The 22722-nt window shown below is 39.8% G+C and overlaps 1 protein-coding gene and 1 long non-coding RNA gene across 5 annotated transcripts in view; one reads left to right on the top strand and one right to left on the bottom strand.

Moving 5' to 3' along the window:
- Positions 1-14750, bottom strand: part of RAP2A (RAP2A, member of RAS oncogene family) — a 42178-nt gene extending 27428 nt beyond the window's left edge. For 2 of the 4 annotated variants that reach the window (XM_007101405.3, XM_055089674.1), the window contains exon 1: positions 13426-13802. In XM_007101405.3, the coding sequence (XP_007101467.2) occupies positions 13426-13739 (314 nt within the window). In that variant the 5' untranslated portion in view covers positions 13740-13802. Of the gene's footprint in view, positions 1-13425; positions 13803-14347; positions 14477-14665 lie in introns of those variants that run through there. The other 2 variants (XM_024123175.3, XM_024123176.2) reach the window with 2 other exon arrangements.
- Positions 14751-14889: 139 nt separating this feature from the next.
- The window catches only part of LOC129392695 (uncharacterized), a 115590-nt gene continuing 107757 nt past the window's right edge, over positions 14890-22722 (top strand). Inside the window, exons 1-2 of the long non-coding RNA XR_008619069.1 lie at positions 14890-15121; positions 16869-16931. This is a non-coding gene — a long non-coding RNA (uncharacterized lncRNA). The remainder of the gene's footprint in view (positions 15122-16868; positions 16932-22722) is intronic.

Raw genomic sequence — 22722 nt, 5'->3', positions numbered from 1 at the left:
TTGTTCAATAAAGTTCTTGGTGAACGTGAAAAATGTGTCTTTTATTTTTACTTAAAAACTGAAGGCACTCTTTGGCCAACCCAATACAGAAATACCGAATCACTATGTTGTGCACCTCCTGGTGCACATAGTGCACCAGGAACTCACATAGTGTCGTAGGCCAATTATGCTTCAAAAACAAAGTAACTCATAGCAAAACAGAACGATTTGTGGCTACCAAAGGCAGGGGTGTCTGGGGGTTGGAGGAGGAATTGGATGAAGGTAGTCAAAATGTACAAACTTACAGTTATAAGTACATGATAAAATACAATGAACACTGCTGTATGTTATACATGAAAGTTAAGAGAGTAAATCCTAAGAGTTCTATTGCAAGGAAAAAAAATTTTCCTATTCTTTAATGTTCTATCTGTATGAGATGATGGATGGTCACTAAACTTCCTGAGGTCATCATTTCATGATGTATGTAAGTCAAATCATTATGCTGTACACCTTAAACTTATGTAGTGCTGTATGTGAATCATGGCTCAATAAAATAAGAAGAGAAAAAAAAAAGTTGTGCCAAAAAAAAAAATTCCTTAAAAAAAGTGGCCTAGCAAAAGCAATGTTTTTGGTGGAATAATACTTTAAAACTTAGAAATCAAATTGTTTCAAAAAATGTATTCTGTCTCTCTCTCCATATATAATAAACTCAACACTGTCAAATATACATTCATTTGTAGCACATTTTGGCATGCCAGATGGACAAAGATAGTATCTTGTACTTATTCTGCATAATGCTCAGGGCAGTGTTATGCAAATAAAGTGGTTTAAACCATAGTATTTGATGTTGACAGTGATAACTTTTATACAAAGACAAAACTTATAGAATTAATTTACTAAAAAGCTCTGTCAACACATTTCCCTCCATTGCCCCCACATATACATATATACACATATATATGTAATTAGCCATAAACACTATTAATATTTTCTTCACCCCATGTATAGTTTTGGTATTCATAAAAGGTCTATTATCATTATAAACTTTTTAAAAAAGAAAAGTGTTACTTAACAAGTACTTACTATATGCCTGATCACTTTCTATATTTTTTATATTTTAAATACACGTACTAAAAAAAAATCACAATTCTTTGTGAGTCACAAAATCATATTGTCACCATTTATAGGCAAGAGAGTCTCCTGTGGAAGCCAAAGACACAAAGTGCTCAGGGTCCATGCTGTAAGTTCTGTAATACACACACTGTACAAGCACTTCAGACACGGGCAAGAAAGCAATGGAAAAATGGAAATGCAATACTAGATTAGCTAATATATAATTTTTCTAGCTATGGGAAGGCAAGTGAGTCTAATGCCTAAGAAATCATGTGGCAGTATACTGATTTATAAAGTCAGAAAATGCTTGGGTCTCATTTCTATTTCTGTGATTTTTGGTGAAACTTTATTGTTGATATTTTAGAGTTACTATGTAAAGAAACTTGACATTCATTACCTCATTAGTTATTATATTATACCCATATTCCAGATGAGGAAGGTGAGATGCAGAGAATGCTAACCTGCTCCTAAATCATATGACTAGTAAGTACTGAAGCTCAGCTATAACCAGATTAACAATTAATGGTCTTCATAGATAAGATCAGTATGCCCAATAAAATTAAATACTGACAGCAATTATAATATATACAGCAATTGTTATGTTCATTGTAAACCTAAGGATGCATGTACTTAGAATTAAGAACAAAACAAAATTTTCCATCCAAAACCAGAGAAAAACCCTCTAAGATTTCATTTGCAGAAAGATAAAGACATCTGGTAAGATGAAAACATTAAGATGTACTGAATTATTAATATGGTGTAGGACTTCCACATTCGAATTACTAATTTTTAAGGGCTGCTCCTAAAAAAGCATGAAAAACAACACTCCTAAATGTTTTAAGTAAAGGTTTATAATGTTTCTCTGGGGTAATTTTACTAAGTAATTTTAAGATAGCTGTAATTATGGTCGTCTTCATCTATTTTTACTGTCTTAAAGGCAGAGCTGAATCAACATCATCCTAGACAGATGCAGCAAACCTCTCATAAAGATCAGTCTCCCAAGTCCCCACAGCAACGTGCTGTAGTAATGAACACATTCTGGTTGGGATCCTACTGCAACATCCCTTTCTCTGTTCTAAATTTCACAAGGCAGGAGCTATCCTGCCTTACCAGAACAATCAAAATTACAAGAGAAAAATGTCCTCATAATTGTAATATGCCCAACAAACAGTAATAAATGCTTCCTCAAAAGATACACTTTATGTATCTCTTTGTTCCTTGACTAAATGTTATCTTTCTCTGTGACAGAGGTAACATTTACTAACTCATGTTGGGAAATTCATTTCACTTTCTGAGCATTTACATAGCATTGTTGGAAAATGGAAAAGCAGGAAGAGAAGATAAAAGTTGTTTCAAACTATGAAAGAGATAGTTTCATTTATTTTTCTTAGAGTAAAATGTTCCAGGATAGCAGTTTTCAGATTGTGTGTGATGAGATCAATTTAGTGGATCAAGAGGAACACTTAAAAACAATGAAATAAACCAGAAAAGAATAAAACAGAAAATATAATACCAGCAACATACCAAGTGTAACTGTTGTTTCACGAAATTTTGGTTTCAGTTATACGTATTTATGCCTGTATGTACACTGCAAAATGTAGTCCTGAGAGCCATGATTAAGAAAATGTAAAAGCCACTGCTGAGTGAATACAAAGAAGTAGAGTTATTGTTTTTAATATTTTGTTTTTTGACAGATAATAACAATTTTAAAAAATGATAAAACATTGATGAAAGAAACTGAAGGAGACACAAATTAATCTAAGGCTCTTCTGTACTCATGGGCTAGAAAAATATTGCTAAAATGTCCATACTACCCATAGCAATCTACAGATTCAATGCAATCCCCATCAAAATTCCAATGGCATTTTTCACATAAATTTAACAAACAATCCTAACATTGTGTGGAATCACAAAAGACCTCAAGTAGCCAAAGGAATCTTAAGAAAGAAGAACCAAGCTGGAGGCATCACACTTCCTGATTTCAAACTATATTACAAATCTATACCAATCAAAAGAGTATGGTATTAACATAAAAACAGACATATAGATCAATGGAACAGACTAGAGAACCCAGAAATAAGCCCACACATATATGGTCAACTAATTTACAACAAAGAAGCCAAGTATATGCAATGGGGGAAGGATAGTTTCTTCAGTAACTGGTGATGGGAAAACTGAACAGCCATATGTAGAAGAATGGAACTGGAATATTACCTTATACCACACACAAAAATCAACTCAAAATGGATCTAAAGCTTTGAACATAAGACCTGAAACCATAAAACTCCTAGAAGAAAACATAGGGAGTAAGCTCCTTGACACTGGTCTTGGTAATAATTTTTTGGATTTGACACAAAGAGCAAAGGCAACAAAAGCAAATAAAAACAAATGGGACTACATCAAACTAAAAAGCTCCTGTACAACAAAGGAAACCATCAACCAAATGAAAAGACAATCTACAGAATGGAAGAAAATATTTGCAAATCATATATCTTAAAAGGGATTAATACCTGAAATATAAAAAGGACTCATACAACTCAATAGAAAAAAAATCCAATTAAAAAATGGGACCAGGATTTGAACAGACATTTTTCCAAAGGAGACATACAGGTGGCCAAAAAGTACATGAAAAGGTGCTCAACACTGATAATCAGGGAAATGCATATCAAAATCACAATGAGATATCACCTGTTAGAATGACTATCACCAAAAAGACAAAAAATAAACAAGTGTTGGTGAGAATGAGGAGAAAAGAAAAACCCCTGTGCACAGTGGGTAGGGATGTAAATTGGTGCAGCCACCATGGAAAACAGTATGGAGGTTCCTCAAAATATTAAAAATAGGACACCTAGCAATGTCACTTCTGTATTTACCCAAAGAAAACAAAATCACTGTCTCGAAGAGATATCTGCACCCTCAAGTTCACTGCGGCATTATTTGCAACAGTCAGGACATGGAAACAACCTAAGTGTCCGCTGATGGATGAGCTGATAAAGAAAAGGTTATATATATATAGATCAGAATATTATTATTAAACCATAAAAAAAAAGGAAATCCTGTCATTTGAGACAATTTGGATGGACCTTAAAGGCATTATGCTAAGTGAAATAAGTCAGACAGAAAAAAGACAAATACTGTATAATTTCACTTATATATGGAATCTTAAAACAAACAAACCACAAAACTGAACTCACAGATACAGAGAACAGATGGGGTGGGGGGTGAAATGGGTGAAGGCAGTAAAACGGTACAAACTGCCAGTTATAAGATAAATGATAAGTAAGTCCTGGGGCTGGTGTACAGCACGGTGCCTACAGGTAACAATACAGTATTGGATGTCTGAAACCTGCCAAGGGAGTAAATCATAAACGCTGACATCACAAACACACACACACACAACTGTAACTGTGTGTGGTGACAGACGTTAACTAAACTTACTGTGGTGACCATTTTGCAATATATGCACGTATCAAATCATTATGTTTAATGGGAAATAACTCCTAAATGTTTTAAGTAAAGGTTTACAATGTTTGTCTTGTGTAATTTTACTGAGTGAAAAAACCGTAAAACTATTACAATGTTATATGTTAATTATATCTCAATAAAAATGAACTTTAAAAACCCACAGAATAATTAATCACCACATTTCTCCATAAAATATCAATTTGGTTTGTTTTCAAAACAAAAAAACAAAAGAAAACCAACAATCTATCCAATTCCACCAGTTTGATTAAAAAGAATGTATAATTTACAAGTATACTTTATTCACATGCTGTAATCTATTTTAAATAGCTTATTCAGATGGAGCTTTTAGCAATGTGTGATAAGTACATTTCCAACATTAAGTAATAAAATGCATCAAACTCCAAAGAATTCAAATGCTGCTTTATTATTGGATTTCCCAAACCATGCCTTTGATATAATATGCTGCTGAAATTTGATTCGGATACCCAATAACCTTATTCTGACTCACATGCTGGAAAAAAAATCTTATTTCATAGCAGTGACCTTTAATTTAAACTGAAATTTATTAAAAATCAGGCTAATGTGATTTTTTTAGTAGAATTTTCCTACAAGAATAAAAGGTGAATAGTTGAAATATTAGGTCCGACATTTCCAAAGAGGTTCCAATCTTTTAGAAGTACATAAACAGTATTTAGTATATACCATGTCAAAATCTTAGCAACTAGAAATATGCTCTTTTAATATATTTTGATAAACTTAAACTTTATATACTTATATTTTACTTATATACTTTGCTGAAATGCAGATGTCTAAAATCACAGATTGTGTATGGTGTACATAGTTTTATGTAAAGATCACTGCTTAGAAACGTGTAAATATATAATGTATGCATTTAAATGTGCCATATATAATTTCTGAAAAGATGGCATACAGAATTAAATCACTCAAGTGTACTGTTACTGGACAATTTTAACAAATAAAAAGATTCCAACTTTGTTGGCTCTTCCTGTTGGTTGGGTCATCCAGAGATATTTCATTAGCTCCTCCTTCTTAGTGTTTATCTGTTAAATATCTGACTTTTTCCTAAAGGAGAGTTAGAAAGTCAATGTCACCCACCCGCCTGGGGCCTGAATACTTCTCATTCAGTGGCCAGTCAAATCACCTTTCAAATCATCCATCTGTTCCATTTGTCAGAGGATTTATCAATATTCAGGGATAGGTGATATCTTTTGTCTGTGTGCAGTAGAATCGTTGGCTGGCTATTTAAATCCTTTCTGCCCCTCTACCGGTTTTTTAAAAAAACAACATTGTAATGATTCCTCTGATTAGAGATTTTATTGATACAATTATCACAAACCCCTAAATAGATAAGATTTGCAGGTCACAGGCTGCAGATTCTTTAAGGTTCATACTAAACTACTTTTTCCTTTATTGTGCCAATGAGATAGAAGTATTCTCAGAATGTAGGGCTGGTGGGAGATCATCTACTCCATCTACAAAGTGAACTTAAAAAATTCTAATCCTGGGATGGTAAAAAGGAAATGACTCTACTGTAATATTCTAATTTTACAATGCAGCAAAACCAAGTTTCCTTTACAGGAAAAAACTCTGGGCTATAAAAAGTGACTCACAGCTATTAGGCTCTGTACCTTGGAGCAGCTTTCAATTACAATTATGGTCTCTGGAGGTATCAAACTGGGGAAGGAGGTGTTTGGGGAAGAAGGAATTGGTGGCAGACTCCAGAAATCACTTATTGGGACAAACATCATTGGATGTATTTCCTGGTTTCAGCTCCACAGTGCCCATCTGTTGTGGGTCCTGACCTATGTGTTAGCAATTGGCAATCTACCTCTACCTTAGATTGGGCTTTTAGGGCAACTTACTGTGAGGAGAAAATGTGCAAATGATCAGCTGGGTCTCTTAAAAGTGATCACTTAAATGATACAGAAATATGAAATAATAATAGTAAAAAAAAAAAAGTAACTTATTCACTTTGGGTAGTACAACCACCCTTTCCCCATTTTTCTTCTCAGTCTTAAAATGCACCATGCCACATAAAAATAAGTAATGAAATGGCTATCCCGAAATGAAAAGGCCATCTAGTGCAGTATTTCTGAACGGTGAGGGAAAAGAAATGCCAGATCAGAAAGGACCCAAAGGTAGGCTAATGAGGTAGATATGGTGCAGGTTCTGTGAAGCCAAAATGTTTATTGTTGTGTAACTCTTAAAATGTCCAATAAAGGACTATTCAAGAGTCTGTTGTCCATTAAAGGACATTGGCTCCTAAAGCCTGGATAATGAAGGTGTTTTTAAATGATTAAGGTATTAAAGTTTGCAATGCTTTATCTGATGTAGAACTTCTTCATAGATAATTAGTAAGTCAAAAGTGTTTAAGAGTATTTTATTTAAATTTATTTATTTATTTATTTTTGGCTGTGTTGGGTCTTCCTTTCTGTGCGAGGGCTTTCTCCAGCTGCGGCAAGCGGGGGCCACTCTTCATCGCGGTGCGCGGGCCTCTCACTATCGCGGCCTCTCTTGTTGCGGAGCACAGGCTCCAGGCGCACAGGCTCAGTAATTGTGGCTCACGGGCCCAGTTGCTCCACGGCATGTGGGATCTTCCCAGATCAGGGCTCGAACCCGTGTCCCCTGCATTGGCAGGCAGATTCTCAACCACTGCGCCACCAGGGAAGCCCTAAGAGTATTTTAGTAGTTTTGTAAATAGTTTTTTCTGCTGTTGTTGCTTGTTTGCCTTTTATTGCTCTGTGATTAATAATAAAAGGTGGCTTTGAAATAATAAAAAAATTAAAAAAAAAATAAAATGCACCATGCCTTCTAGCCTAATGCAATGTATAAAGTCTCCTCTAGGTACCTTACAAATGTCAAGTTCTATCCTTGGCCATATTCATTTCTAATTTCTATTCCTGGCCATTCACTTCTACCTCTCTAAATACTACCCAGCAGGGTTCATCTACTCTCCAAATGTGAATTATATAGATGATTTCGAGTCTTTACACTCATACATAAACTGAACTTTCAGGCTTTAGTCCAGTATTCTAATTGCTTATTAGGTGCATCTATCTGGATGATTACCATCTCCAAAGCCAAAATAATCTCCCCCAGCTATTCCTCTCTAATCCTATTCGCTCATGTTCAAAATGTCGAGGTTACTTTTGACCTTTCCCTCTCCTTCTTCCACTAAGTTTGATTAATTCATTCTTTACAACATTTGCATCCATTCTTTCCATGCTAATTCAGAATCTTTATACTTCATGTAGAAATGACATTATGACAATACAACTCCTTCTGACTCTGGTCTATTACCACTAAGCCATCTATCATATCACCACCATATTACTATTTTTATAACAATTCTGATCATGGTCCTTGACTGCAAGAGCAAGTCCAAAGTCTTTAACCTTCCGTAATTTAGCTTTATGTATTTTACCTTGTCTCACACTTCTATATAAATTCCTGGTTTGGCCAACCTGGTCTACTTAACAGGCCAATGAACCTACCCTATGCATTTCCCATGCCATGTCCTCCATCTGGAAGACACCATGCTTCTGATTCTTAAAGTTTGTTATTAAACTTTACCTCTTCCCTGGTCGCCCCTAGTAGATAGATAGAAGTACTCTCACAGAATGTTAAGAGTGGAACGGAGATCGTCTACTCCAGCTTCAAAGTGGGCTTTAAAGAGTCACCTCCTCCATCTATAAAATTCAAATGCTTGGGGAAACTGAGGCCACTAAAATAATTTTCTCTTTGAACACTAATTTTTTTCAACACATTTTTCTTGATTGATTCCTATGTGCCAGGAGCCATTCTAGCCACATGGGATTACAGTTTAATAAGAAAGACGGGCTGTACTTAAATTACCGCCCAGATAATTAAACTCTGATAAGCACTACCAAAGGTGGGGCACAGGGTGCCACTGAGGCCTGAAACGCGAGTGGCCAAGGGAAGGGGTGAGGCGTGAGGTTAATACAGCGTGGGAAGACAGGACGGAATTGAGTCAGCTGGGGAAGACGACGAAGGCTTCCCTGAGGAGGAAACCTTCTAAGCACGGGCCAAGAAGTAGGAATTAACTCTGCAAAAGGTGGGTGATTTCTGCATGTAGAAGGAAAGCCCAGAGACAGGCACTCTCATGGAACTAAAAGAAGGTATGGGTGCTGGAATCCAAGGGGCGAGGAAGGTTGCCAGAGGTGAAGGCGGACAGGCAGGGAGGAATAAGAGCACTGCTGGGCCTGGGAAGGCCATGTTGAAGATTTCTGGGCTTTATCCTAAGAACAGGCATTGGGTTGCATGTTCCAAGGTACTTCAAGTCAGGACCACGGCTTACCCTGGGAGGAATGGGAGAAGCAACTATGAAATTAGAAAGAACTTGAGTTTTATTTCAATTGAAACATTTTCTGTATCCTTGTCACTCTTCCCTATGTGTCTGATCTCATCCAAAGTCAATTTAAAAAAAGAAAGCAGGGCTTCCATGGTTGCGCAGTGGTTGCGAGTCCGCCTGCCGATGTAGGGGACACGGGTTCGTGCCCCGGTCCGGGAGGATCCCACATGCCGCGGAGCGGCTGGGCCCGTGAGCCATGGCCGCTGGGCCTGCACGTCCGGAGCCTGTGCTCCGCAACGGGAGAGGCCGCGACAGTGAGAGGCCCGCGTACCGCAAAAAAAAAAAAGCATGTGAATTTATAAAAACCACCATTTTAGCTAGCCTGCTTGGCTTGGACAGGAGCTTGTGTATGTACAGGTATCCTGTGCTTTTCAAAAGTTGCTTCGTGGGCTTCCCTGGTGGCGCAGTGGTTGAGGGTCCGCCTGCCGATGCAGGGGCACCGGGTTCGCGCCGCCCGGTCTGGGAGGATCCCACATGCCGCGGAGCGGCTGGGCCCGTGAGCCATGGCCACTGAGCCTGCGCGTCCGGAGCCTGTGTCCCGCAACGGGAGAGGCCCGCGTACCGCGAAAAAAAAAAGCTTCGTGACACTTCACTTTTAGGAAAGACCTACGTTAGTACCTGTTTTTGATAACCAAAAGAAATCAGAAGATGATTTTTGCTTTTATGAAAAAAGGCAAAAAGTGAAAATAGCGTCCAGCACTTGGTTTGCTGTGAGCAGTTGAGAGGTAGCACGTACCCATCAGGGAGAGAGGCACCTCCAAGTTCCTTACCCAGGAACCACACTCAGCACCTCAGCATCAAACTGCTATAGCTTTGAACTGTGTCTGTGAGCATCTGCGCTTTACCTAGATTTTTTTTTTTTGCGCATCTGTAAGCAAGATGCGTCCTAAGGTAATTGCGTCTTCACTTTATGCCATTTTGGCTTAGTAAAGGTTTCACAGGAACTCTCTACTTTCAGATAGCAAGGGGGAACCTGTATATGGATGTCCGTGAACCTACAGACACTTAAGGGAGTAGGGACCTGTTTTATACTTTTTATAAGCAAAACATTCCATACAAGAACAATCCAGGGAAAAGCTCCATTTCACTGTCAGCCGTGCGTTGGTGCTACAGTTAAAGTTAAATGTTCATTCTCTTGCCCTTTCCCATAAGATCTTTAATAAGAAAAAATATTTTAAGAGAATACCAACAAAATTTTTCCAAGGATTGTTTTGGTCACCACTGCTTTTTTAGTATCATCTTGTCTATACTAGGTAATGCCTTTCAAAATGCAATCAAATTTATTTCCTCTCAAATTACATTTATATCAAGGATAAAATTTTAAGCAGACAGGGTGACAAAGTTAAAGAACAGCTGGGATTTTGAAGCAATTTTTGTGTTCAAGGTATTGTGTTGGACACCTTAAAATATATTATCTCATTTTATCCTAACAAAGACTCTTGAGAGGTGCATGCTATACTCTAATTCACAGACAAGGAAGATGGAGCTCAGAGAAGCAAGCATTTCCCCAAAATATATACACCTTAGACCTACACTGTCCAATATGGTAGCCTGGAGCCACATGTGGCTGTTGAGCAACTGAAATACAGCTAGTCTGAACTGAGATGTGCAGTAAGTGTAAACTGAATACCAGATTTTGAAAATTTAGTATGAAAAAAAACTATTAAAATATCTCAATTTTTGAATACTGATTACACGTTGAAATGACAATATTTTAGATAGAGTAGGTTAAATAGAATACATTATTAAAATTAATTTTACCTGCTTCACACTTTAAAAAAAAATCAGCTAGTAGACATTTCAAAATTACACACATGGCCCACAACTATATTTGAATTGAAGAGCACTACCCTAGACCAAAGGCTGGATTGCTGAACTTGCCAATAAACATCAAGGTCAAAGGCAGCGTGGTATAGAAGAAAAGAAGAGTACATGGATTCATGCAGATCTTGGTTTAAATCTTCTCTCCACCAGTGACTAGTTTTGGGCAAAATATCAACCCTCTCTGCACTTCACTTATGTCATCTGCATTATGGTGATATTAAATATCCCCAAACAACTGTTGTATATAATATGTAAAGCAGTAACTGGCAGAGGGGAGGGAACAACGACGAATACCTCCTACAGCAACTGATTAATTTAAAAACTGATTCCCAAAAAAAGAAGAAAATTCACTTATTTGAAAATCACATTTTATTCTCTTTACGTGGGAAAAGTTAAAGAACCAACACATTGAATGCCTGCTTTAGCATAATATGTGCATAATATATACTGTATTGTAAAATACATAGTATACACAGATTCCTTTTTTCTTTCAACATTGTTTATAATATGCTATAGGCCGGGAGGCCAGATGATGAGATTAGGGTGAAGTAAAAAATATCAGGACACAGAAGGGCCCAAGTAGTTCTTAAGGACACAGTGGATGAATTCCCATGAAAGAGTTTATGAACTACACTTCAGCTGGTCTTTTCAAATTTTACATCAGGAACTGAGACTAGTGAGTAAATGACATCTGGGCAAACAGAACCCTAACCCTGGGTTTTCTTCCTGGGTCACAGTGCAAACAAATTAATTGTTCCAATACACTATGTTTAGACTAACTCATTATTAGTAATCTCTACTAAATCATAAGAAACTACAAAATCATATGGACTACACTATCCAATGACATTTTACCATATTCTGTCCCCTAGGCTTGTGTCAAGAAGTTCGCCCTGGGCATGTGACTTTTATCAATGCAGGTATTATCTGTATATGTTTAAATATAAAGGGTGGAAGAGTTGGGGCATTTACTTTATTATTTGATGTATGTATATGGCCTAAGATTGACATGTGACAATGTGTTAGATTGCCCTGCTTTGTATGTTTTTTTTTTTAAGTAGTATGAAGGGGGAATTAAAGATTTGAGTCACTTGAATGTAGCCTCTTAAATATCAGATATTTAGTAAATTTAACACCAAAAGTGTTCCTATGTTAACTATAACAATTAACTTTCAAGAAAATGAGACTGAAGAAGTAAGAAGCTATCAGATTCACAGATCTCAGAACACCATAAGAGGCTATAAAAATATCCACTTTATTCTAGTTTGAAATTTAATGGAAGAAGTAACATACCAAATTTTAGGTTAGCTATTAAAGTGCATATTCAGTGAATTAAGTGGGGAGAGCTTCAGGAGAGGGCCTCCCCTTTGATCTCATACGTGGCATTAAAAATCTGCTTCTTCTAATGAATTTTTGAGCAACCCCTGAGTATATGTGACTTGGTATTTGCTCTTTCAAAGTGGGCAGACTCAAACTGACTAAAAATGAGACTACATCTACAGTACACTTACAACTAGTTTTCAGCAAATGTCTACAAATTTAGGGTTATAGGTAGAATTGGGTAAGAAAAACAAAATTACACTAAATCAAAATTATTAGCAATTACTAACTAATAATAAGAATCAGACAAAGCACTAACACGTAAACAGTAATTAGAAAAATTTGCTGAAACTCTGAACTGAGATATTACACTTCTGATGCTTGAAATTATAGGAAAAAAAAAACTCAGTCAACTTAAGAGAAAACAAATATCATAAGCCATTTATGCTACCAGTCATATTTCCTAAATGCACACTTTAGAAAAAAGAGTTCATATCAGGAAAGAGCTTATTTGCATTAACTTTAAATTAGCTAATATCTGAGTCACACCTTTGAAGAAACTTGTATTATTTCCAGGAATGCCTTTTTCCCTCCCTTTTCTTTCTTTCTTTTTTTGTTTTTGAGGGGAATAAGGAAGCTAGACTAAAAAGAAAAAAAATAGTTAAGTCGCATTCTTTAATGTGAACGGTATACTTGTGCTCCTATATACTATCTCAATCTCACTGAGCCATGTCTTCAAATAATTTGATAAACTGTCTTTAAAGTTTCATCTTAATTGGAGAGTTCATTTTTGTAAAACGCCTTGGCACCATTCAATCTTTTATGAAACGAGAAAGGTCTCTTTCCTTTGGACTTGACATTTTTAACCACGTACGTGTGAGCAATTTTTGCTGTCAAATACTGCAAAGGTAGGTTTTCTGTTGTTCAATCTGAAAATGTCTCCACTATACTTGCATAGCTGCCCTCTTCCCAGCAGAAACCTACTCGCCCCTCTCCCCCCACTGCAAGTTTTAAACTTTGTTTCCTTTGGGGTTCTGCACAAGCGCTACTAGTAATATCCAAGAGACAAAGAGCTGTGCTGTGGGTTCACGGGATGCCAAATTTGAGTTGTGAAACAAAGCACTCAAATTTGAGATTCAAGATGAGGAGGAGGAGGATGCTGGTAAAAAAAAAAAAAAAATATCATAAAGCGTAAGATCGCAGAGCCATCTCCCTAGACAGCTCCTCCTGCCCACGGCCACCCCAGAGCGCGCGGGAGGGAGTTCTGGCCCCGGGACAGGGGCTGCCGTCCGCACCGCGAAGCCCCCTGCCCGCGCCCCCGGCCCTCTCACCGCTTCACTCGGATGATCTGGTCCCGCATGGGCTTGATGTCCTGGAAGCTCTGCTGGTTGACGAGGCTGTAGACGAGGATGAAGCCCTGGCCGTTCTTGATGTACAGGTCCCGCATGGACGCGAACTGCTCGGTGCCCGCCGTGTCCAGGATCTCCAGCACCGACGGCGACGAGTCCACCTCGATCTCCTTGCGGTAGAAGTCCTCGATGGTGGGGTCGTATTTCTCGATAAAGGTGCCGGTCACGAACTGCACGGTCAGGGCAGATTTGCCGACCCCGCCCGAGCCCAGCACCACCACTTTGTACTCGCGCATCGTCCCTCCGCGGCCGCCGCCGCCGCCGCTGCCCGCGACATAGACCTACGCCCGCCGCGCTGCGCGCCCGGACCCTGCACCGGCGGCCGGCCCCGCCGCCTCCCGCGGCCGCCCCCACCTCACGGCCGCCGCGGCCCCACGGGCGCCGGCGGAGGGAGCAGCAGCCCTGGGCATGGGCCGAGCCGGGCGGCAATGCGGCACCGCGAGCGCCGGCACGCACTGAGGGCGAGCAGGGAGTGTGAGCCAAGGAGCCGACGGAGCCGCCCGAACCTCGGGCCCGCAGTGCCGGCGGCCCCGCCCCTCGCGCCTCCACGCCCAGCTCCCCGCCCGCCGCCGCCGCTCTTCCCGGCGCCGAAGCGCGCGCCCGAGCCCGAGCCGCAGCGCTGCTGGGGGCGGGGCCCGGCGGCCCAGGGCGGAGCCCGGCGGCGCAGCCCCGCCCCTGCTCTCCCCGTCGCCTAGGCGACCGGCCGCGGGCGCGCTCCCAGGAATCTCGGCGCGGAGCGGAAACCTCGGTCCGCGTTTAGATAAACAGCCACCTAGGTTACCCAACAACACCCCACCCCGTCTGCCCCGTTGAACCCCGGGGGGGGGGGGGGGTGTCTGCGTACTGAGCATGCGCAGTTCTTCCTCCTGCGACAGGACCCGCTTCTACCTGAGAACGCCACGTTCAGAATTTGGCGGAGACGAGATGTTGGAGGGGCCAGAGCAATCTCCGGGCTTTAACCTGAGGCGGGGAGAAGACACTGGCAAGGTCCAGAAGGAGGCCTTGGCATGAGGGCCTTGCTGGGCACCACCCAGTCTGTCAGCATTCCTGACAGCTTTGGTTTTATCTTGTATAAACATAAGAAGCTTTAAGGGAGGAGCATAAATACAACGAAATGCAGCTTTGTTTTAAGCGTCAGGACACTGAGGGAGAAGTGACAGACCCCCATCCGGCCCACTGCCCGAGGCGGCGAAGGCCAAAGACCGCGGAAGCCGGGCCCAAGCTCTGTGACGTCGCCGGGGGTCCCGCCCACCTTCCCCAGCCCCGCCCTTCTTCAGTGCCTGATAAAAGTCGAACTCTTCCCACGCCCTGTCAGCAACGGGCGCTTGGAAAACCGGGAGAGCGGATCCCCCAGCAGCAGCCAGAAAGCCCGGGGACACTTCATAGCAACAGCCAGCCGGGGCACCTAGTAGGAAGCTGGGATTCATTCCAGCCAACCAGCCCGCGTTTTTGAATCCCGTGGTATCATTCTCGACCAATAGAGAGCCGCTTCATGCCACGTGACACTGACCCATCAGCCAATGGGGGAAAAGTCTAGTCGCAGGCTCAGCCATCCCATCTGCCACTGTTGGCCAGGCTGGGCGTTTGCCCCTGCGCACACTCTGCCAACCAATCATAGGTGAGCTGAAGAAAGACGGAGACATGCTCTGAGCCAACCAGAATTCGCGGTTTCCTTGCCACCAAGGGCCGGTAGTATGGAGACAGGGGCAGAGCTGGTGGGGTCTGGGAGGGGTCAGTGGTTGAGAGGTGGGTCGCGGCACCCTATTCGGGCAAAGGAACAGGATGTGTTGCGGGCGAGAGTGATGGATTTCACTTTTAACGTCGTCTCCGTGGCATTCTTCTAGACACGGAAATAGTGCTGAGGGATGTGGGCTGAAAAGTGGGATGAACTGACAAAACAGGGACTCTTTAGGGTGAGAAAATTTCGGGTCCTTAGGGAGACGTACAGCAGCAGTTGCATGGGTCCTCCATGCGTGCCTCCTAAAACGTTTTTAACAACTCAGTTTTGAAACTTACTGTTCTCTCTGTGGCATTAGATCTTAATTACACACTCTCGCACCCATAACGTCAAATTTAGGAGAAGTTATGTCCCTAAATATTCCTGGATTATATTTTGCAAAAACTGGTAATTGGATTTACCTTCCTTAAACTATGTCCTTCTCGAACTAGTCTACACCCATCCATTACCTTCTCACATTTCTTGGGAATAATAAGTTTCTATAGTTCTAAGATTTGATCATGGCATACCTCTTCAGCCTTCCTCTTCCGCACAAGGTCATCATGTAGAGAGGATTTTGGTCTGAGTTCATCAATAAAACAGACGTTCTTTTATCTTTTTTTGGGTCAATTATCAAACTACTACAAAGATGTACTCAGATTTAGCAGTGTCCTACAGCCCTATCATTCCATTATCTTAAAATGAATAACTTACCCTTGCATTATCTTGCTATAGTATAACACACCAAGATTTTGCTTAAAATAATTGCGGGCAAGTGTCCTGTCAAAATATGTGGTAAGGGCTTCCCTGGTGGCGCAGTGGTTGAGAATCCGCCTGCCGATGCAGGGGACATGGGTTCGTGCCCTGGTCCGGGAGGATCCCACGTGCCGCGGAGCGGCTGGGCCCGTGAGCCATGGCCGCTGAGCCTGTGCGTCCGGAGCTTGTGCTCCGCAACGGGAGAGGCCACAACAGTGAGAGGCCCGCGTACCACACACACACACAAAAACGTGGTAAAATATAAATCATTATTTCTTGATTACTTATCAAAATATGAGTGTTATATTTGAGCCACCAGAATCAACAGTGAAGGCAGATTGCAAAAGAACTAAGAATCAGGAAAGTTTTACGAGAATTGAAATCAAAGAGCATCTGATACCTCATTTTAAACTAGTAATGTGAATAAGTGAATTAAAATTAAGAGCTCACATGGATTTGAAGTGAAGCTTCATATCTGAGCTTTTTTGGCAGGCATGTTTCAAGAGGACTTTGTTGGTGAATACAGTGTTGAACTAGCTTTTTAGAAGTCTCATATACTGTGTAAAACTTACATGCTTTTTGTGGTTTCTTTAGTAACAGCTACACTTCTTTAACGGAAAAGACATACTGTCTCTTTTAAGATCCAACTTTTGTATTGTAGTCATAAGAAATCCCTAGGTTTGTTAGGGGTTGAATAGAGCCAAGAAGCATCAAACTTTCTCTCTTTGTATGGATCATTACAACCTGTGTAGTACCTTGTATTACAGTGGAACTGAAAAACCATTCACTTTGCAAGGAGTAAATGTCCAGCGACTATTTTTTTTTTTAAAGAAATTTGCATTGGGATTGTGGGTCCAAATTGTATCTTTAAGCAACTGCTTTCATTTCTTAGGTACCCAAAAGTTGAGAAGCTCTGGATTGGAGTGCATCTGATAGAAGTTGTCACAAAAAAATAGTGAGTCGGTGCCCAGTTATTCCACTTAGCATAATAGAGAGAGGAGAGGTTTTTTAAGACATTTCTCAGTTTATTTTCCCTGACCTTTCATCAGTGCCAACTTTCTTGATAAGGAGAAGTGTAGAGACTGCAGCTCTTGGAGTAGTGTAGCTCATTTATATTTCTCATAATGACAGGCCTCAATTTTCATTCTCAGTGCTTCCATAAAGGTAGATGTTTAATCAATAAGACTCAAAAAAACATGTTAAGTAGGAGCATATTTTCCTACCTATTCTGTCTTGGTAGTGACCTGATTTGAGGCTCTATGTGAAAGAGAAGAATTAGCTGCTAAAAGAAAGGATGTTGGGATGTGCAGAGAATTTTGAAGATTTGGGTGGGAATTGGGTGTGTATCTCCTGATCTCTTAATTGTGTTCATTGCTATGCTAGCATGAACTATCTATTCTGAGAGTGATTTTAGAAATAAAATGTCTCCATTCATTTGTTTGTGGGAAAGACAAAATAAAAATGAGATAAAATAAAATTGAATTTTCCCCAAGAGCTGTAAATCTATATGATAGTGAAAGCTTAACAGTGTACACTGACACTTCAGGGTCTCTTTAGCTTCAGAAGTACATTGCTGGGAGAAAAAAAAAAAGAGAAAAACTTCATTTCTCCTCTCCCCTCTGAATCTGAGAATTATCTCACCTATGCCCATATATCCTCAACTGTCACACTTGTGTTACCATGGAAACCCAGCTCCTTTCTTTGCTTCAGTGAAAGATGTTGGAAAAGGTGGGATGAAGTGGGAAATACACTGTATTCTGGGACTTTCTGACAATAGCAAGAAGCAAGTATGCAAGGAATTTAATGTAAACAAGTTAGTAGAGGGCATTCGTAATATGACCAGTGCTTTTCTTGGCTATAAGACCCTGATTCCTTTTGCTTCCTATAAAAGCCTACATATCTCTGATTAACCATAAAGGGGAAGGACAAGTCAAATACATTTAGCACCTATGAAATGCTACTGGTAATTATAAAGAGAGCAGAAAACATTTTCTTGGCCTCTCAGGCTCCTAATACAGTTGAGAAACAGAAGTATATATGAAGAGTGGAAAGGAAGGGGCAAAATAAATGTGTCTCTTTTGAAAATGTGATATGTCTCAGCACTTAAGAAAAGAAAAGAATTAGAATGCAGAAATTGAGTATGTAAACAAATCAATGAAAAAAACCTTTTGATAGAGAAAAGAAATTTTTCTTTTTAAAAAAAATTAATTTATTTATTTATTTTTTGCTGCATTGGGTCTTTGTTGCTGCGTGCGGGCTTTCTCTAGTTGTGGCAAGCGGGGGCTACATCTCAGCACTTAAGAAAAGAAAAGAATTAGAATGCAGAAATTGAGTATGTAAACAAATCAATGAAAAAAACCTTTTGATAGAGAAAAGAAATTTTTCTTTTTAAAAAAAAATTAATTAATTAATTTATTTTTTGCTGCATTGGATCTTTGTTGCTGCGTGCGGGCTTTCTCTAGTTGTGGCAAGCGGGGGCTACACTTCATTCTGGTGCGCGGGCTTCTCATGGTGGTGGCTTCTCTTGTTGCTGAGCATGGGCTCTAGGAGCATGGGCTTCAGTAGTTGCAGCACGTGGGCTCAGTAGTTGTGGCTCATGGGCTCTAGAGTGCAGGCTCAGTAGTTGTGGCGCACGGGCTTAACTGCTCTGCAGCATGTGGGATCTTCCTGGACCAGGGCTTGAACTCGTGTCCCCTGCATTGGCAGGTGGATTCTTAACCACTGTGCCACTAGGGAAGTCCCAAGAACAGAAATTTTTCAATAGGGAATTTTCAGCAGGAAAAAAAAAAATCCATGAAGGAAAAGCTTAATGATTAAAATATAGGGGGGGGAAAAAAAGAAAAACCCTGAAGAATCTTAAGAGCTTGAAGGTCCGTGGGGCTTCCCTGGTGGCGCAGTGGTTGCGCGTCCGCCTGGCGATGCAGGGGAACCGGGTTCGCGCCCCGGTCTGGGAGGATCCCACATGCCGCGGAGCGGCTGGGCCCGTGAGCCATGGCCGCTGAGCCTGCGCGTCCGCAGCCTGTGCTCCGCAACGGGAGAGGCCACAACAGAGGGAGGGCCGCATACCACAAAAAAAAAAAAAAAAAAAGAGCTTGAAGGTCCTGAGGAAAATAACTCTAGCGTAATTTTTTGATATAGAAGACCAGGCACAATGTTGCTTGCATACCCTGCAGTTTCCCTTTACTTTTGGAAAAAAAAAAAAAAAAGGGTTGAATCAGGATTGGTCGTTGATGGTAGCGCTCTCCGTTCTGTACATAGTTCAGATGTAGGCACATGACTCAATTCTTGCCATTGGTCTGGGAAGAAGGCTGCTAGGCTGGGGGATTTCTGGGATTCTGACAAGAATGAGTTAATATCCCCATTTTTGACATCATTTGCTTCCTGCTTTGCACATTGAAATATGAGTAGGTGGCCACCATCTTTGGGCTGTGTTGCCTTATGGCTGAGTTTGAAAACCAACAAGCTTTGGATGGTTAAGAAGAAAGGGAAGAACCTAGTCCTGGATAACAACATTGGAATGTCAAACCTATACTGGAAATGCCCACCTTTGGACCTTGGTTAAGTAAACAGCTAGTGTCCTTTGTTTTATGTTTGTTAGTTTAAGTCTGCTAGGTTTTCTGCCTCTTGCAGGCAAATACATCTCAACTGTTACACAAAGTGTTAGGGATTTGAGACAAAATGATGTTTAAAAAGATCAGCAAGCATTTATGAGCACTTTCATTCTACTAATGAACTGCATGGTATTTCCAAGACATTATAATATTTATTGAGCACTTACTATGTTTATTATTCTAGGCCCAGAGGATACAACAATAGACAATTAGCCAAAAGAGCTTGAATTCTAGGAGGAGGTACAGACGTTATAAACAGAAGAGGCAGGCATTAAGCAACTGATTACACATTTACATTATGTAATAACAGCTATAACTAATGCTAATAAGGAGGAAAAAATCAGGGATTACAAGGGTGTGTAATAAAATCAAATATAAATACTAGAATATTACAAAATATATAACTAAATAACTGAATAAAATTACAGAAACACTTTTCCAAGTACACAGTAATATTATGTATCATTTATGCATGAATTCCTAGAGGTCAAGAGAAACATAATAACCTGGAGTGGGTTTGGTCAGGGAAAAGCTGTCTGAGAAAATTAATATGGAGCCATGTTTTGAAGGAAGTGGCCAAAGAATAGACTAGGTGGGGCAGAAGATGAAAGAGCAAAAGAAGAAAGCAGGAATGAGGTAGAGTGAAATAAGGGGAATACAGAATCACTTGATTCCTTAATTCCTTATAGCAATGCCATTCTAGGGACAACTATCAGGGAAAAAATCAGAAGCCAGAAGTCTCAAAGCAAGTTTATAAAAAGTATGAAAATAATATAGGAAAAAACAATACAGAAGAAAAAGTAGAAGAGTACAAAGGTACATTTGAAATTAAGGCATTATTCAAAATAATGAATCATTTATAATGTGAGTGTCATGAAAAAATTGTCATAAGGGGTAATTATGGACTTGAGGACACCATGAAGGAGGGATTCACACTTTCACAAATAGGAACAAGAAGAAAAATGAAGAGTAGCAAAAAATGAAAATGAACAGGAAAACAATATTTGCTTATAGTTATTTTTTTCATGGTAGCTGTTATTAACATGCATTATGTAAAAATGAATGAAATTTGATTGAAAAGAAAATTTTCAACAGACCAGTAATATATAAAGATAGTCTTTTGGTAAATAATGTAACTTAAAATGTTTTTTATAGAATGCCTTTTTGTACCTTGCCATAGAAAAATCTTTTTAATAAGGAAGCTGCAAGGAATAATAAATTATAACTTAGTGATGCATTTTGGAAATAAAAAAACACATAGATGTACCAAATGTAATAGTATAGCAACAATAAATAACCTGTAATAAAAATCAGAAGTTTGTCAGATGTTATGTGATTTTTGGTCAAATCTAATTGTAATAATTTTTCTAATGCTATTTTTTGTACAAATATAAGAATATTTTAAAATTAAGCTACAGTAGGCATATGAATATCTTGATATTCATAATAATGTAACTAATGTAAAAAATTAGTTACATTATTATGAATAATAAAAATGTTTTGCCATTTCCAAATCACTTTCCCACATATCTAAGAAGCTTTTTGTTTTTAATAAAAAATTTAAAAATAATTAGGAGCAACTATAGTAATATGTGATATGAAGATGGTAAACTAGCCTTACTGCTCGTTCCTCCTAGATCGCTGGGGTAATATGGAGGGTGAAACACCCTGCAATGAAGAAGACTATGGGAAAACCCAGGAATGAGGGTTTTTTTTGTCGTTTTTACATTGTCTGGGACTAGAAGAGGGTAGAGGGGATGTGGGCCTGGGGCAATAAGCAGCCAGCCATGCTGTGGGAGAATAAAGCAGGAAAAGAACTGTTGTGAATCTGCTCGTGCTTCTCCTTAACCACTACCTTGGGAAAATCAGTGCCTGCCCCTGCAGACATTGTGACTCTGAGCTCTGGGCCATGTAGACTCAATAAGAAAATCAGAGCTGCACAGAAGCCCTGTGCTTGTGAGGAGCCATGAAACTCCTTGGCTCCTAACAACTTAGGGCAGTTGCCCACCAACACCTCCTTCTCTAACTTCCCTGGCAGCTGACGAATCACAACCTAAGGACTGCTTCTCCTGAGGTTGCTTCTCTCTGGGGAAACAGAAGGTGAATTCTTGATCTAAGAAGTGATTGGCTGTGATTTTCTTGGGTTTAGGATTCTTCACTGCAGAGCTCATTTACTCTCCCCCCTGAGCAACTTGGCATGTCTCAGACTGGGGTCTAGTAAAATGATGAACCATCCTTGTTTACCTAGGACTGCCCTGGTTTTAGTCTAGCATCCCAGAAAACCCCTAAGTGCCAGTGGGTCATCCTCGGCCTATCCTCAACACATTTCCAGAGGAAAATGAATGCATGTGCAAATTAGATTATTTTGAGAAGTACAGTTATTTCAAAAGACAAAAAAAATAGTAGAGTATGGTTTCCATCAGAAGCATAAACATTAGAATGGACCAAACTTTGTAAATTAGCCTGATAAACATACTAAAAAAAGATAAGGGATAATGTTAGCTGTATGAAAACAAACAAACAAAAAGGAACCAAATGGCCATATTACAAATGAAATATATCGTAGCTGAAATAAAGAACAAGAGAGATAGGATAAGATAGCAGAAGAGACACTTACAGTAAGGAGCATGTGAGTACATTGCAAGACCAGAGTTCATCTCCCAAAAGGAAGAAGGGAAGTGCAGAGAAGTAGAAAAGGGATAATGGAGAGCAGACGTAGAAGTGGCAGTATACAGATAATCCCGAAAAGAAAGAGAAGGAAAAATAAATGGATGACTTTTTAGAGAAAGCAAAGTGTTAAATTTCCAATAAATGAATGGATGGATGAATGAACAAATAAAAGACTTCAGATGGAAGGGCCCATGCAGTATCAAAGGAGAATGATATGGAAAACCCACACTAACAGGTTATAGGGAAATCTGGGATATCCAAGACAAAATTCTAAAAGTTTACAGTATGAAAAATTAATATCAAATTAACATTGAATGTTTCAATAATAGCATAAGAAGCAAGAAGAACAATAACATAAGATTTTCAAAATATTGAAGGGAAAGGACTTAGAAACTGAAGTTTTATATTCAGCCAAAGTGCCATTCAGGTATGAGAATAGGAGACAGATAATCTCAGGTGTAGAAA

Source organism: Physeter macrocephalus, chromosome 13 (assembly GCF_002837175.3).
Source record: "Physeter macrocephalus isolate SW-GA chromosome 13, ASM283717v5, whole genome shotgun sequence".
Taxonomy (NCBI): domain Eukaryota; kingdom Metazoa; phylum Chordata; class Mammalia; order Artiodactyla; family Physeteridae; genus Physeter; species Physeter macrocephalus.
This window is presented reverse-complemented; position numbering and strand designations above follow the sequence as displayed.